Consider the following 17601-nt stretch of genomic DNA (forward strand, 5'->3'; position numbering starts at 1 on the left):
CTTCATCTTCCCCAATCTTGCTCATCTTTATCCTCATCACACACTTCTTCGTCTTAATCCCGATTTATGATTCTTTTGATTTTCATCGCTATGCTACTCTCAACTATTGCAGCTAGGACTTGCTTAACATTCTCAACACCCACCCTTTACGTTCAACACTGCACTTATTGGTCACTCTATCTCCACTATGATTGGCTCTTCACTAAGCTCATCTTCTATGGCCGACGAGCCTCTTTACTAAGCTCGTCCTCATCCATGCTTTCTCAAAGTGAAGTGAATTCAATTACGGATTAGCTTCTCACCCGCTCAACCATATTCAATTCTCTCACAACCTTCTCATCTTTGCTTTGACCTCACGTTTTTTTTTATTCATATATTTAAACGACTTCGTCTGTTGTGCGTCGTGTTTCTCTCCATTCAACAATCTAGAATGAACTCATCTGGATTCAAATCACCTTTCATTCTTCTATGTCCCCATCCGCCATCATGTTCACCCATTATGCCCACTTTCTGAACCTCTTGAACAGGTCATTGATGTATGATGTATCTATTTGAGTTCTCATGACTATGTGGTTGATTTTGGAGGAATTTGCATTTTAGTAAATGTGGAGTATTTAGTGGTTAATAATGAAAATGGGAATTTTGCACTTGTTTTCTGGGTTTGTTTGTGTACATATATTTTTAATTATTTATCCTTATTTATGGAGGAGATTGAGGCGTATTTCTAGCCTGTATGCATATATTGCATACCAGAGTTTCTGGTAGGGCTGCACAAAGGACTGGACGGCACTGGACTTCACCCTAACCCGAAGTCCGGTCTCTTTCATGAAAAAGACTGGGTTAGGCAACCCGTAGTCCAGTCTTGTCCAGTGATAACCCGAAGATTAACAGGACCGGACTTGGTCCATAGGACTGGGAGACTGGTCCTGTCAGTCCAGTACTCACTTAGCTTTTTTTTCCTCTTTTTATTCTATGAGAGGCAATAATCCATTCCAACATAATAAACTCAATTAAGATAGTAAAAATACTTATAATAATAATAAATCCATAATAATTTCTAATAATAAGAAAAAAAATATTTTTGTTATAGTCTAAATTATTTAAATTTATAAACTTTAATAAAAACAGTACTCAAAAAATTCAACAACACTATATTACAATAACAATTTAGAAACAAACTTAATAAATCTTTATGCAATCATCTCCTTAGCATCAATTACACTTTAAACATTTGTCAAAAATAAATTAATTATAATTATAATAAAAAAAATTAATAGGACTGGACTGGACCAAGTGGTCCGGATGCCTGGTCTCTTGTCCAGTCCAACCCGAAAAATAGTCTGGTCTTTTTAGTCCTTTTGGTCCTGAAGGACCAGTGACTATACAGACCGAACAAGACTGAGACCATCTCGGGTTGGACTGGACCAGACAGGACTGGGAGACTTTTGCACAGCCCTAGTTTCTGGCTTGTACGCATATATATATGTATTGGGATTGGAAATCTCTCCCCCCCCCCCCAAAATTCAAGCAAAAAGGGGAAGAAGAAGCCCAGGCAAGTCGTCGTTGATGATGGAGGAAGATGAAGATAACAATGGAGAGGTGAGGAGGAAGATGAAAGGGCACGGGAGAAGATGAGGAAAAACTAGCTTGCTTTGGCAATAGTCAAAAAGTCTCTCGAGCATGTTGCAACATTGTATGGATCCATCTCACAAGATTAACACTGTTAGGTTATTTTATTAATTCATGATAAACTTGTTCGATTTAAAAAAATGTGGAGACGATATTACGTCGTCAAAAACATGAGAATACCAATTGTGCCTTTTAAAGGTTTTCGAGACAAATTTATACTTTAGCCTTATTTTTATATTCTCAAAATACTTTTGTAGAATAGTTTTTCAAAATAAGCTTTGGAAACAAAAGTTTTAAAAAAAAATCTGTATAAATTATTATGTTGAAAAACATATCTAAATGGGTGAAAAAAAAAAGATGAATGAATAATATATTTTAATAATATAGTTGTTATTAATAAAATTATGATATTTTCTGTCTTCTCTCTAGTTTTGTGGAACAAAAAATAATAAAACATTTAAAAGATATTCTAGTTTTTTAGTCTTTCATAATAACTTTTAACTTTTTGTTCTTTGGAATTGATGACAGAAAATACATTTTAAACAATTTTTTTCCTCTTTCTTTTTGTTTTTCAAAACAAAAAATTGTTTAAAAAGAGGTAACCAAACGGGCTCTAAAATTGAAGTCTTGTTGTATATATTTTAGAGCACTGTTTTATTTTTTAAAAGAACTAGTCAAAAATTTGAGTGATGAATCTTGTTATTTGTATATTCAAACCCAATATTTAAGAGTGGATTATTTACTTGATAAACGTTCAGCTCTAGAATAACATGTTTTCAAGAATTAAAAGTTACACTCTTTAAGAATTCCTAGGAACATTATTGGAAAATTATACAGGTTTGAAAGGACCAAAAAAAATTCAAATTATGTCGAAGAATCACTGATAGGCCATTATCCCCTTGTTAAAGAATCAAGTTGTTGTATTTCGCTGTCTTCCTTTGTTATCTTTGTCTCTGTTTTATTCTGCGGTGCTCACCGTTTGGCATTCATCTACTTGGGACCACGCTTAACATTCTAGTCTCTAGTGAGACGTGAAAGCCACAACCCACAAGGGAGGTTAGTTACTCATGAAACACATCCCCTTTTTCATAAAATATGAACGTTGCTGCAAATAAAGTGCAAATGTTCACGAGAGAGTGACAGTGATAACAGTTTGGGCCCTTTAAGTGTTATTTCAAGATTCAATTTTTGAAAGTGTGTATTAAAAAATTACTTAAGAGAAGATGACTCCTTAAATGATATTCAAATTCCTTAAAAGATTAGTCTCATGGATGTTAGTTGTGAGGATGCCTTGTGCCAATAAAAAAGTGCAAATGAATACCACCAATAGGTTGGGTCAAGTGGGAATAATTTCTCATAATATAATGAACCATATTTGAACTTCTATTAAAAGAAATGTTCACATTTAATGTTTAATCATATCTTAAATAAAATTATCTCTCATAAAAGAATACTTGTGAATACTTAAAAAAAAAAAAAAAAGTGGGGATGAACACCATTAGGATCTGATTTTTTTCTATTTGTATTATACACTAATAATTTTGGTCCTAAATTGCCTGTGCTAGCGGGGATGGGAACATTTCAGATTTCTTTTGTCAGCCTTTGGATGATTGACATGGTTGGGGTTTGGCTGTTTGAAGCAGCTGACATGTTTACATGTTTTTAGACATTGTTAGGAGCATTTTATCTAAACTTAAAAAGGCCCAGATTTATTTGTTTAAGTGTGGTTTGCAAACCTGACCTATTTGTATATAAACCATTAAGGAAAGTGGATCAAGTAGAGTACAAAAAGTTTAAAACAACGATACATATGACCTTATTATTTAAAAGGAATGTACAAAATACTTATAAAGAGGGTAAAGGGAGATATGAGAGAAGAAAAGAAAATTACAAGTGGATGGTTAAGAGATGAAAAGATGAGTTTTACAAATTGAGAAGGAGAGTCTCTAAAATGATGTATGTAAATGGAGAAATCTTCTTTATTTATAGACTTTTGAATAACAGTGATTTAATTTAGATTAACTCACTTTGATTAATTTGTTTTTTGAACTTGATATTTTTTCTTTTGACTTTCTTGTTACTTCATCGGTCACATTTTTTTTATAACTTGTTTTTCTTTTTTTGTCTCTTTTCTTCTATTACTTTTTTTATGACTTTCTTGCTACTTTATCGGCCACATTTTCTTTTTCTTTTGTCACTTCATTTCTTTTTATTTTTGTTAGGCATCATTTCCTTCTTTTTCTTTGAAATATCTACTAGCACTTGTTTAAACGACCAATGAAACTCTTCATAATTAGCTTCAAAAATGTCATCATCTTTTACTTTTTGAGTTGAGGACCCCACGTCTGGTGCAACCTAGGATGCTCGAGAATTATAAATTATCATAAATCAATATCCTTTTTGTTCATTGCATGTTCAAAAGTATATTTCAAAAGCACAAATTTTTATTAATTTAAACAACTTCAGTTTGTCAAACTAACTTTTAAAAAAATATATCTAAACACAAATTCTATTATAACAACTGATTTTTATTAAATTGACTTTTGTCAAATAAATTTTGATCAAATTAACTTTTGACAAACTGAAATAAACACACATTAAGGCTCATTCCTCTTTTGTCTTGACAACTACCAACTGAGTCATCAATTTAATCTTTTCAATTAGAAATGCAACTTGTTCTTTAATTTGCTATGGGATAGCTTTAATAGTGGTTTTAATCCATCTAATAACTACTTTTGTGTTGGCAAAGTCTTGATTGTATTTGTCCCACCATTTTACTCTAAATCTTTAAACTAAATAATTGACTATAGGGCATGTGGTTTTTTAATTATTATTAAGAAGCACCAATTCATAACCCATGATACTCTCATATGGTAAAAGAAATAAAATAGCTTTTCATTTTATTTTTTCTTTGAAACATTTATGCCCTTCTGCCACCTTCAAGGGAGTATCTTCTTTACTGTTATAAATACATGAAATCATTCAAAGAACTATTTTGAAAAATAAAAAAAAATCTTATATTTTTATACTTTTTATAGGAATTTTGTATATATGTTCTTTTTTTTTAATTTTGCCTAGAAAGAGCTTGCATTTTTTAAACTCCTACTGTTCAAAAAATTTTCCAAATTATAATTTCCCTTATTTTGTTTCACTATATATTCTTTGCGTTACATAATTTTAAAACTATACTATTTATAATATTAATTATCTATTCATATATCAATAACCATACTTATTATTCCTACGAATATATATAAAAATATTAATTTATTTTTTTATATTTATTTTCTAATTTAAATCATCTATTTAATTAATATATATATACTATCTCTAATTAATTTGTTTATTTTTTTTTTATCTTATTCCTACCTTAATCGTAATGAAGCAGGCGCTTCCCCCCTCCGTTCGCATTATGGGGTGCTGATAAGCTGCAAGGCTCAGCACTTAATTTTAAATTGAATTAATCTTTACCGTTTATTTTAAATTTATTTTTTATATATTTAATATTATATTATTAAAATAAAAATTTTAATATTAAATTTAGATTGTTTTTTTGCTCACCAAGGATAACTTTCATGTTATCAATAATTAATTGGGGCTTTTACATTAATAGCCTATATTATAAGACCAAGTAAAAAAAAAACCTATCATTTTTTAATTTTTAAAAATAACTTTTTTAATATTTAAATTATAATTAATTTATAAAATTAGCCTTTTTAATATTTTTTTTAAATACCAGGAGATTTAAAACGCAAGAAATCTCTAGAATGAGAGAGAAGAAGGAACTCAAAATAAGAGAGATGAATGCGAGACAACAGAGCAGTGTGAATGAGCCACAGTTACAACGGCGAGAGACAAACTCAATGTGAGATTCATCGACGAACGGAGCACACCAGTGGGAAAATAGAGTTATAGATTCATGATTTTTTATTTTATTAGTTGAGGAATTTGATTCTCTATAATAAGTTAAAAGTTCAAAATTTTTTTGACCATGTTTGATCTATTTTGAGTAAATGATTATGTATTTTTTGTGTTACTGATATGCAATACTACATCATTAATATATGACTGTATATCAATTAAAATAAGTTTATATTTAATTGTCTGATTATATTAATCTATGATAGTATATCAGTGATGTACTATCATATATCACTGATATATAAGTTATATTAGTGAAAACTTATCCATTTGTCTATTATTGATATACAATTATATATCAATGATATAGTATCACAAATCAATAATAAAGTTTTTTCTTTAATGTCTATTGTCCTCTTTGTAATATTTGAGAAAAACAAAGAGAAGAGAGAGGAAAACTCTATGATGAAAATAGTGATTCAGGCAAATCATATCAAAAATTTGATAAAGAAAAGCACCGTATGAAATGAATATGATGATCCAGAAAAATTAAATCAAAAAATATGATAAAGAAAATATTTAAAGATGATAAATCAGAAATGAAGCACGCACAATACGATTTTTGATAATAAAAATGAAAGATCTAGTCAGTTAAAGATTATCAAATCAATATATTCTGTTTTAATAATAAATTTATTTTGAGGATAAAAAAGGAAAAGCACATCTAATTAATTTTATGAATGAACCATATCCTAAAATATTCAAAAACTTCATACATAATTTATGAGAGTTGTATTTTTTAATTTTATTGAGCTAATTTTCTCTAACTAATTTAACATTAAAATTATTTATAATTTTATAAGTTGACTATCCAAATATATATTGAATAGTACAGATATAATTGAGGAGATTTAATTTAATATTAATTTTTTTATAATTTTTATAAATTAATTATTTAGTTATACTTTGCACATAGATTTAATGTTCCAATTTCATTATTTTTTATTAATTTTTATTTTAATAATATAATATTAAAAATATTAAAAAAATAATTTTAAAATAAAGTGTACAGATTAATTAAAAATGAATTCAATATCCTAGATGTGCCCGGGGCTGGCGAGCACCCTGTGCCTTCTTCTGACCGCTCCGGCGCTTCCCATATTCATCTCTTCGAAACTGAGAGGCTAAGAGAGCAGAGTACGGCGCGTTGGTGCCTCCTTCCTTTCACCGCTTCTCGTCTTGGTCTTTGAAACTGAGTTCGCGTGGCTGTTCGTCCTTCATTGCTGCTGTTAGTGTTTGTTGTTCATCCTTCATTGCTGTTGTTCCTTGCACTTTTGCTGTTCGTATTTGCATTTTTCTTGTTTGATTTTGTTCTGAAATCTGAAAATAACTGAATCTAGTGTTGTGAATACTTTCTGCTTGAATTGTAGCTTCTAATTTTTACTTCTGCTAATGCCTTCTACTATTCTTGTTAGCTTTGATTTTTATTTTCCCTGTCAATGATCGAATTCCAGTATTGTGAATGCCTTCTCCTTATTCTGATTTGCTTAAAACCATCATTTTCTTCATTAGTTGGTATGCAAATCTGTCTTCTTTCAGTCTGATCTCGTAATCTTAAGGAAGAGGTCACGGTGACGACTCCTTAAATTTCAAGCTCAACAGACCTTAACCGGAATGCAGGGTTCTCTCTTCTTTTCTGTTTGTTCCCCGATGTTATTTTCCTGTTTGGTTTCAAATTAATCAACTCTTGCTTCTTTTACTTTGGGGAAAGAGAATTCACTATGAGGATACATAAGCTTCCTCTTCTGATATTTTAAGTTGAGGAAGATTGATGGCAGAATCGAACCAAATCGCACAGGATTAATAAGTTTTAAAGTTTTTTTTTTTTTAGTTTCGACAAAACTTGTGAAAGACTAATTATTCATTATCTTTGCTTAAATACTTTTAAAATATGATAATTAATAAATGAATAATATATTTATTTTAATATTATAATTAATCTTCTATTAAATTAAATAAATGAATGATATTAAGCTGATTAAGTATATTATTTAATGCGCAGGGGCTTATGTGAAATATCGTTGGCTAGAAGGTAAAAGAAGAGGCCCTGAGTGCAAAGCTGCTGGGAGAATCAACGGGATTACGGGAGCCACCGGTTAGTAGCTTAGCCGGCGGAAGGTCGTTGTCAGAGTTACCTTGGAATGACTTCTAATTGAACCAATCTTAGCCTCACGGATGTTGCTGAGGCCTCTCTCATTTGCTTCGCCATCCAGGTACTATCTTTGTGTCTCAGTCCAATCTGCTTGCTTTTGCTCCGCAAATCCCAATTTGCGTGACGACGTTGAAACAGTATTCCGCATCATCTCTTCCTCTTCATCTCCCGAAGTCCTCAAGCAATCTTTGAAATCAACTGGAGTTTTCCTCTCCAACGACTTAGTTGATGCAGTTTTGAAAAGGGTTAGATTTAGTCATTCCAGCCCCTTGCAAGCTTTGGAATTTTTCTTTTACACTGGCAAAAGACGAGGGTTTTTTCACTCTTCCTTCTCCCCTGGATACTATGCTTTATATTTTTAGGACGAAGTCGTATGTTTGGCCATATTTGGGACCTCTTGCTTGAAATACGACGGAAAGATCATCCATAATAACCCCTCGCACCCTTATGGTTGTCTTAGCTAGAGTAGCTAAAGTGTGTGTCCGTGAGGGGAGACAGTGGAGTCTTTTAGGAGGTTTGTAAAAAGCTTGTTCCAGAATTCAATACGACCTGTTAATGCTTTGTTGAGAACCTTGTGCCAAGAGAAGAGTACCAATCTTAGCCTCACGGATGTTGCTGAGGCCTCTCTCATTTGCTTCGCCATCCAGGTACTATCTTTGTGTCTCAGTCCAATCTGCTTGCTTTTGCTCCGCAAATCCCAATTTGCGTGACGACGTTGAAACAGTATTCCGCATCATCTCTTCCTCTTCATCTCCCGAAGTCCTCAAGCAATCTTTGAAATCAACTGGAGTTTTCCTCTCCAACGACTTAGTTGATGCAGTTTGAAAAGGGTTAGATTTAGTCATTCCAGCCCCTTGCAAGCTTTGGAATTTTTCTTTTACACTGGCAAAAGACGAGGGTTTTTTCACTCTTCCTTCTCCCTGGATACTATGCTTTATATTTTAGGACGAAGTCGTATGTTTGGCCATATTTGGGACCTCTTGCTTGAAATACGACGGAAAGATCAATCCATAATAACCCCTCGCACCCTTATGGTTGTCTTAGCTAGAGTAGCTAAAGTGTGTTCCGTGAGGGAGACAGTGGAGTCTTTTAGGAGGTTTAAAAAGCTTGTTCCAGAATTCAATACGACCTGTTTCAATGCTTTGTTGAGAACCTTGTGCCAAGAGAAGAGTATGACGGATGCGAGAAATGTTTATCATAGTTTAAAGCATAGTTTTCGGCCAAACTTGCAAACTTTTAATATTCTCTTGTCAGGGTGGAAATCCACTGAGGAAGCTGAGGGATTCTTCAAGGAAATGAGAGCAATGGGGGTGAAACCTGATGTTGTATCGTATAATTGTTTGATTGATGTCTACTGCAAAGGGAAGGAAATGGAGAAGGCCTATAAGGTAGTTGATGAAATGCGAAATGAGGATATGGTACCTGATGTAATCACTTATACCTCTATCATTGGTGGATTGGGCTTAAGCCAGAGATGTTTTGAAAGACATGAAGGAGTATGGGTGTTATCCTGATGTTGCAGCATACAATGCCCATAAGGAATTTCTGCATTGCGAAGAGGCTTCGTGATGCTTATAGCTTGATGGATGAGATGGTCAATGAAGGTCTAAGTCCAAATGCAACTACTTATAATTTATTCTTTAGGATTTTTTACTGGTCAAATGATTTGCAGAGTTCCTGGAATTTGTACAGAAAGATGATTGGTACTGGATGCTTGCCAAACACACAATCTTGCATGTTCCTAATAAGATTATTTAAGAGGCAGGAAAAGGTTGAGATGGCGCTGCAGCTATGGAGCGACATGGTGGAGAAGGGTTTTGGGTCCTATATTCTGGTCTCTGATGTACTATTTGACTTGCTCTGTGACATGGGAAAGTTAGTGGAAGCGGAGAAATGTTTCTTGGAGATGATTGAGAGAGGTCAGAAGCCAAGCAATGTTTCTTTCAAGAGAATCAAGGTTCTAATGGAGCTAGCAAATAGGCATGAGGCTCTTCAGAACCTGTCACAGAAAATGGCCATGTTTGTACGGCCAGTCCAAGTTCATGAAGTGCATCGAGCCAGCTGAGACATAAAATTTAGGTGTGGTTCTCAAAGGGCTGCTCCTCTGACAACGTGATTGTTCTGCCTGATAACATGGTACAAAGACACGGTATCAAGCATGTTATCATTGCATTCTAGACTTTTGGTTGCAAAAGGAAAGATGTTAAGACCTTTGACTTAGAGGTGCCAAAGTGGCAGGAAACAAAATTCTGAGGTCAAATATGCCAGTTGCAATATGCTTTCAAACTCAGACTATTCAAGAAACATCTTTTCGATCATTCGAAAGTCATTTGTGTGGTAGGTCAGTTTCATGAGCAGCACAGCAGCTACCTTAACTCTGAAACTTTGTTTTGGAAAAATTAATTAATTAGTCCTTATCTTCTTTCAATGCTAAATCATTGCTGGTTCCCTTCCAATTTATTGAGAGGTAAATTAGATATATATGTAAAAGAAAGAGTGAGACAAGCTTGTGTTCTCTAGAAGATTTTTATTTGAAACCTAAATCTATCCAACTTTGGTCCTTTTCCTTCCTGATTTCTCTCCAATCTGCAGGGTATTGTGCATTGCTACTGGATTTTTATTATATATTTTATAACTTTTGCATGCGGTTCATGTTCAGAATTGCCAATAAGGTGCTTGAAGAAAAAGAAGATAATAGAAGGCCTAAGAGGAGGAAAGAATGAAGATTCACCATGTTCTATTGGTGGGTTATAGGCAATGTTGTGATGTTGTATTTGTCTTGTGGATTCTAAACTTCTAAACTTCTAGGCAATTAGTAGGAAGTACTTAGTTGGTTTAATATTATAGCAAGTATTTGTACTATTTGTATTTTACATTTAATTGTGGAGGTAGCTAGCCAAGGTATGTGGATTTGTAATTGGTAGTTGAGGTAGGAAGGCATGTTCATTGTACGCTTTTTTTATTACAATTTGTAATTTCAATGGAATCAAAAGCTAATCTTATTATTATTGTTATTTTTCTAATTGTGGTTTTTGACTTTGATGGAACTTTAGGAGTTGCACGTCTTAAATGTCAATTTTAAATTTGAAATCAAAGCTTTTCTTTCCTCAACATAAGCTGGACGAGTTGTATGTATGATATTCTAGGAGTTGACTTTCCTTCATTGCAGTGAAGGAAACACTGTAAATCTGAATCATTAAATTGAATTTGATGATTTAGATTTGATAATTTTTAAAAGTAGAGATTAATCTATATCATTAATATTTAATCCAAGTTGTTCATATTTGCAGTGAAGGGAAATCAAGTCTGACACTCGATGTTCAAAAATGTTAAAAATTAATTATTCTAAATGAGTACAAGTTTCTTTATTTCTTCTATCAGTTCTATGATTGGATGCTTACTAATAAATATAATTAATTATTCTATCATTATAAGGGCTGCACAATAATTTTCAAGGAAATAATATGTGAAGCCACATTGAACATTTCTAAATATTCTTCATTACCTGATTACTGGACTTGGTTTCATTTGTGAAGAAACATAGAACATACAAACGGACTTGTGAAAAATAAGAATAGATTGAAGTCTTTGAACATCCAAAAAAGACACAGGATGGAATCAAGAAACTTAGGTCATTCAAAAAAGACATAATAACATTCTAAACAATGCATTTCAGTATCTATCCTTGTGACGGAGAGTGTGACATAGTAGATTGTTGTTGTGAACTGCTTTTTAGCATTGCACGTTCTTTTATTATGACCATACTTTTTGCATGCGCCAAAAAGAAGACTTGTGTTTGTCGTTTTTTTTTTTTCCTTTTAAGTAGAAATTGAAAACTGATGTTCAAAAGAACTTACAACAGTACAAAACCCAATGCAAGACTACAAGAAAACAAAGAAAAAAACTTTCATCAATCATCGCTTTCAATAATAAAAGATAAGAGTTGATCAAAGATGCAGAAATCTTGAGTGATTCTAAAGCTGTATCTACCTAAATTATCAGTAGTACAATTAAAATGATGGTGAACAAAATTAATAGAAGCATTACAAGCAAAGAAAATTAAATCACGACTTCTTTGAATTATATATCCTAGTAACGGTCGTCCTCAATCTGATCTTGGGCTATCAGATTTATTGATGTTGCACAGTGAGTGAAGATATCCAAATTTTTATATCCCAAGTGAAAGCATAATTCGAGTGCTTTGATAATCCCATAAATCTCAGCAATAACAGCAGGGTAATTGTCTATCTTAACTTATTAGGATGTGATGTCTCATCCGTTCCTCCTCTTAATTTTTTCGGTCTTTTAAGCCATTTATGATATGGCGGTGGGTCTGTCCCTTCATTGTCCAAGTCTTAATTCAATGCATAATTAGTTAAGTTAACCCAAAATTCCCAAAACCCACTACTAATGGCATTAGGTCCCAACTCTAATCAATTTCCATCCACTCCTAACCCAACTAGTCCATTGAAATCAATAATAGGGGAATGATATTAATCTCCCAAAACAATGAATTTATGACAATTAGTTGTCAAATAATTTTTTTTAAAAAAAATCATTTGTAAATATTAATTCATATAATCATAAATTTAGAGGTTTTAATTGTAAATAAAAAATTTAAATTATAAATATAACTCTTAATTCACAGTTGGGATTTCTATTTGCAACTAGTTAGATTAATATTTAAGACTAGTTAGATTAAAAAAAGCTATTGTAATCCTACATGAGCAAAATGTGAAAGATGCTGATATAGAGATCGATTGTGCAGATCTTCACTGGTGCTACAAGAAGAATTCAACAAGGGCAGACTGGAGGGGCAGGTGGGAGATGAAGGAAGTTTTAGATGCTTTCGCTAAGTGTTCTGATTTAGTTATTACTCTTTCATCTAGAAAGGGTAATAAAGCAGCTAATTGAATAGATAGATGTGTTTGTAGAAAGGTGTTGTGTCCTTTTGGATGGGTTTTGTCACTAACACCCCCTTTGGTTAATATTTTAACCAATGATTTGAGGTTTTTTTTTCTTCTTTTTGTTAAAGGAAGGAAGGTTGGAGACAGAGAGGTATAGAGTTGTTAAAATGTTGTTGCTGCATAGTTGATGACTATTTCTTTTTAGTGTTGTTTTTGTACTGTTCTATTTTTTTTTTTCCTATTGTTTTTATTGTTGTTCGTCTTGACTGGTTTGATTGTTTTATTTTTTTCTTTTTTGTTCCGGTATGTTTAGTTCTTGATGTATAGATTTTTGAGTGTTCTTTTCTCTTTCGTGGCTTTGACAATTAGTATGTGCATTATTTTTTGTTAATTAATAAAAATTGACTTGTGGTTTGGCCAGAAAAAAATTAATATTTACAAACTTATTTTTAAAAAAAATTGTTGGGAAATTAATTATAAAAAAACTTCTCAGTCTAGAGGCTTAATTGTCATTCTTCCAACAATAATTACAATCATATTCCTTCAATTCATCAAAATTCACGAATTCTCTACTAAGTGTTCATCCTCCAAAACACCCATTTCAAAATCTACCATCAATCAATAAACTAAACCAATTAAATCTCTATTCAGCCTCAATAAACATGACTAAACAATCAAACCACATTTTAATTGGTGAAAATATCATTAACCACTTAAACCCTTCAAACCCTATCCTCAAATTCATGAGCTTAAGCAAATCTATACTGATTAAACCTCAATACAACCTTAGATAAACTCATCTAATCCATTATATCACATCTTAACCGGTAGAAAATCTCCCAAACACGAAATCCACCCTAACCCTAAGTTTGTATTCCTCAAAAACCCCCAAAAGCGTGGAAGATCTAGTTAGATTACTTATCAAAGTAGTTAGAAACTACCAACTCACTCCAAATCCTCCAAAAATCTGTGCCCTAAGAAACCACTCTTGCTGCTTCCATTCTTTCTTTGTTTTCTTCTATTTTTCTATTTTAAACTATCATTTGGTGTTATGTTCGATGAACATCTCAATTAATGTTGCATCTATTAGTGAACCCATCAGGGGAGAGGGGTCTTTCCACTTATTTTTTCTCATTTTTTCTTCATTTTTTCAATCATGATCATTCATTAAAGAGGCTCGCATTTTGTAAAACTAAACTCAAAAAATAGCCTAACATCTGTTATATTTTATATTATGATCATTTTTATATTTAGTTGAGTTTTATATGATAAAACTATCCGCTTGCAAATAATGACATTCTTTCAAATACTTTATTTTTTGAACGAAAACCTTTTTTTAAATATCCGAAGACATAACAACTTCATTTACCCTCCTTCGAAAAAATAACGAGATTAACCATTCTCATATTTATAAGATTAAATAATGTTGATAAGTTTTTACTGATATGATTTATCTACAAGAATCAAAAATATGAAAAAAAAATATAATCATTTGCCTAAAACAAATCAAACACAGTATGTAAAAAATTATGGACATATTTACTTATCACAAAAATCAAATACCTAAATTAATAAATCCATTTTACATCATAAGAAATGACAAGATTAAGCATCCATATATCTATAAGATTAATAATGTTTATAAGTTTTTACTAATATGGTTTATCAGTTATATACAATTATATATTATTGATATATTATCGCAGATCAGAAACAAAAAAATAATAATAATCATTTTTTCAACACAAATCAAACACAATATGTAAAAATTTTTGAACATCTTAGCTTATTATAGAGAATCAAATACCTAAATTGATAAAATAAAAAAAAATCATCAACAATGAGAGAATAATTTTTCTTTGTGGTGATAATTCAAAAAAGTTTCATAATCAATGACAATAAATAATAAATTATGAATAAATAATTTATTGATTCAGTGAAGATATTGTTGAGAAATATGAAGATGATAAAAATTCAATGATAGATAATGCTTTTCAATTTCCACAAAACAAAATTCATGACAACTTCAATCTAAAGCTTGAACTACACAATGCAAAATGCAGAATCTGATGATAGAGTTCCTGTTGCAATGAATGTTCCAGGCTTACATTCATCTACGTGCAAGGAAGCCTAGTAATGATACTTGTTTCCAAAGGACATAAAATTGAACTACTCATGTTAGAACATGTCTTGCAGAAGAGTGCAATTGTTAGAAGAACATGAAAGCAACATGTGTATATCACCTTAATTCATCCGCCCATCAAGAAAGAAAAGGAACGATTGTGCATGTGTGCGAGGATTTGATTTAATTAGTTAAAGATTAGAATAATTTAGTTAATTATAAGATATATATTAGTGGATCAATTTATGCAAAACGTTTTAATAATATATTTGTTCTATGGATAAAAAAAATTACCTCTAATTGATTTTGTGAATGAGCCATATTTTAAAATACTAAAAAATCACATTCATAGTTTATGAGAATTGTATTTTTTATGGCTATTGGGCCAATTTACTCTTCATTGAAATTATAATTAAAATAAATTTATTTAATAAAATAAAATTAATAATTATGATTGAGAAATTTTTTATGACCATCAATACTCATAAAAGTAAATATTAAATTCAAATAAAAGTAGTATAATAGAAAATAAGAATATCCATCGATACTTCTAGCATCCATCAAAAATGTATTTTTATAGTTTATTTGTTCATCATTCTTCTTTTCCTAATGGTATAAATATACATAAATTATAACTTAAAAACATGAAATAAATTTGGGAGAATCACAAAGAGGTTTTAAAAGGACTAATTAATTTAAGTTAGGTCACAAGTAACTCTAAAAATTTACAATTAATCTCTTCAATTTTACAATTGCGTTGTAATGAATTTGCAACTTATTTTCTAAATTTTAACATGATTGAAGCATAAAATTTTATTTTTTCTATTAAAATTTAAAATACAAATTATAAATTTATCACAACGGAGTTGCAAAATTAAGAAATTGAGTTACAAATTCTTGAAATTCTTCATTCAAAACCTAACTTAAATTAATTGATCTTTTTAGGACCTCTCTGTCATTCTCCCAATAAATTTTTGGATAAAAATTGCAACTGGTTCAACCAACTCATCAATTGTTTCTATGGAGAATGATAAAAAGGTCTCAAAAGAATTAATTAATTCAAGTTAGGTCCTAAGTGCCAAATTTTAAAAATTTATAACTCAATCTTTTAATTTTACAATTGAATTTTACAATTGCATTGTGATAAATTTACAACTTAATTTTCAAATTTTAACATAATTGAAGTAACAAAGTTTATTTTTCCTGTTAAAATTTAAAATACAAATTGCAAATTTATCACAACGGAGTTGTAAAATTGAAAGATTGAGTTGCAAATTCCTGAAATTCAACATTCAAACCTAACTTGAATTAATTGATCCTTTTAGAACCTTTCTGTCATTCTCCCAATAAACTTTTGGATAAAAATTGCAACCAGTTCAACCAACTCATCAATGGTTTCTACGAAGAATGATAAAGAGGTCTTAAAAGAACTAATTAATTCAAGTTAGGCCTCAATTGCCAAACTCTAAAAATTTATAACTTAATTTTTTAATTTTGCATTGTGATGAATTTACAACTTGATTTCTAAATTTTAACATAGTTGAAGCATAAAAAAGTTTATTTTTCCTGTTCAAATTTAAAATATAAATTGCAAATTTATCACAACGAGTTGCAAAATTGAGAGATTGAGTTATAAATTCCTAAAATTCAACACTCAAAACCTAACTTAATTAATTGGTCCTTTTGGAACATCTCTGTCATTCTCCCAATAAATTTTTGGATAAAAATTGCAACCGGTTCAACCAACTCATCAATTGTTTCTATGAAAAATGATAAAGAGGTCTCAAAAGAATTAATTAATTCAAGTTAAGTCCCAAGTGCCAAACTCTAAAAATTTGCAACTCAATCTCTTAATTTTACAATTGCGTTGTGATGAATTTACAACTTGATTTCCAAATTTTAACATAGTTGAAGCACAAAAAAGTTTATTTTTCCTATTAAAATTTAAAATATATATTGTAAATTTATCATAACGAAATTGCAAAATTAAGAGATTGAGTTGTAAATTCCTAAAATTTGACACTCGAAACTTAACTTGAATTAATTGTTCCTTTTGGGACCTCTTTATCATTCTCCCAATAAATTTTGGATAAAAATTGCAACCAGTTCAACCAACTCATCAATTGTTTCTACAAAAAATGACAATGAGATATTAAAAGAACCAATTAATTTAAATTAGGTCTCAAATGCCAAACTCTAAAAATTTGCAACTCAATTTCTCAATTTTACAATTGTATTATGATGAATTTACAACTTAATTTTTAAATTTTAAAATAGTTGAAGCATAAAAAAGTTTAATTTTCCTGTTAAAATTTAAAATATAAATTGTAAATTTATCACAACAAAGTTGCAAAATTGAGAGATTGAGTTGTAAATTCCTAAAATTCAGCACTTAGGACATAACCTAAATTAATTTATTATTTTGAGACCTCTTTGTCTTTCTTCCTTGTTTCTATCGCTTTGGGCCGATTCAAGGCCGTAACAACTTGTTCTCTTCCCTAATTTTCTTGTCATTCTAGATTGGACAAGCAACTAGCTCCTAGTCCAACCAATCAAACCTACCAATGTGACCCAATACTTGTAACACTGATCCCAAAATATGTAATTTATTATTTGATTATGGGTAAAAGTGTATTTTTATCCTTACAGTATTCCCTGAGAAGCACCCGGCACTCTATATTATTCATTAGAGCAATCTTGCCCTTAAAGTAATTAAATAGAGCATTTTTACCCTTTCGAAGTCTCAGTTAACATTTCTAACAATTAATGTTAGAAATTTGACGACAAGGGTAAAAATATTTATTTTAATTACTTTAAAAAAAAAATTAATCCAATCAATAATTTAAAATACTACGTGCTCTTCAAAGAAT

At 30.8% G+C, this 17601-nt stretch overlaps 1 protein-coding gene across 1 annotated transcript; it reads left to right on the forward strand.

Moving 5' to 3' along the window:
* The first annotated feature begins 6609 nt into the window (after positions 1-6609).
* LOC129290181 (putative pentatricopeptide repeat-containing protein At1g02420) lies at positions 6610-10262 on the forward strand. The gene is given in 5 exon segments (XM_054926890.1): positions 6610-6778; positions 7553-8015; positions 8595-9167; positions 9169-9234; positions 9236-10262. Coding segments are annotated over 4 exon segments (1461 nt in total). The 5' UTR covers positions 6610-6778; positions 7553-7725; the 3' UTR covers positions 9768-10262.
* The last annotated feature ends 7339 nt before the right edge of the window (positions 10263-17601 follow it).

Source organism: Prosopis cineraria, unplaced genomic scaffold (genome assembly GCF_029017545.1).
Source record: "Prosopis cineraria cultivar Desert tree isolate PC_DT_omini unplaced genomic scaffold, ASM2901754v1 PC13, whole genome shotgun sequence".
NCBI classification, from domain to species: Eukaryota; Viridiplantae; Streptophyta; class Magnoliopsida; order Fabales; family Fabaceae; genus Prosopis; species Prosopis cineraria.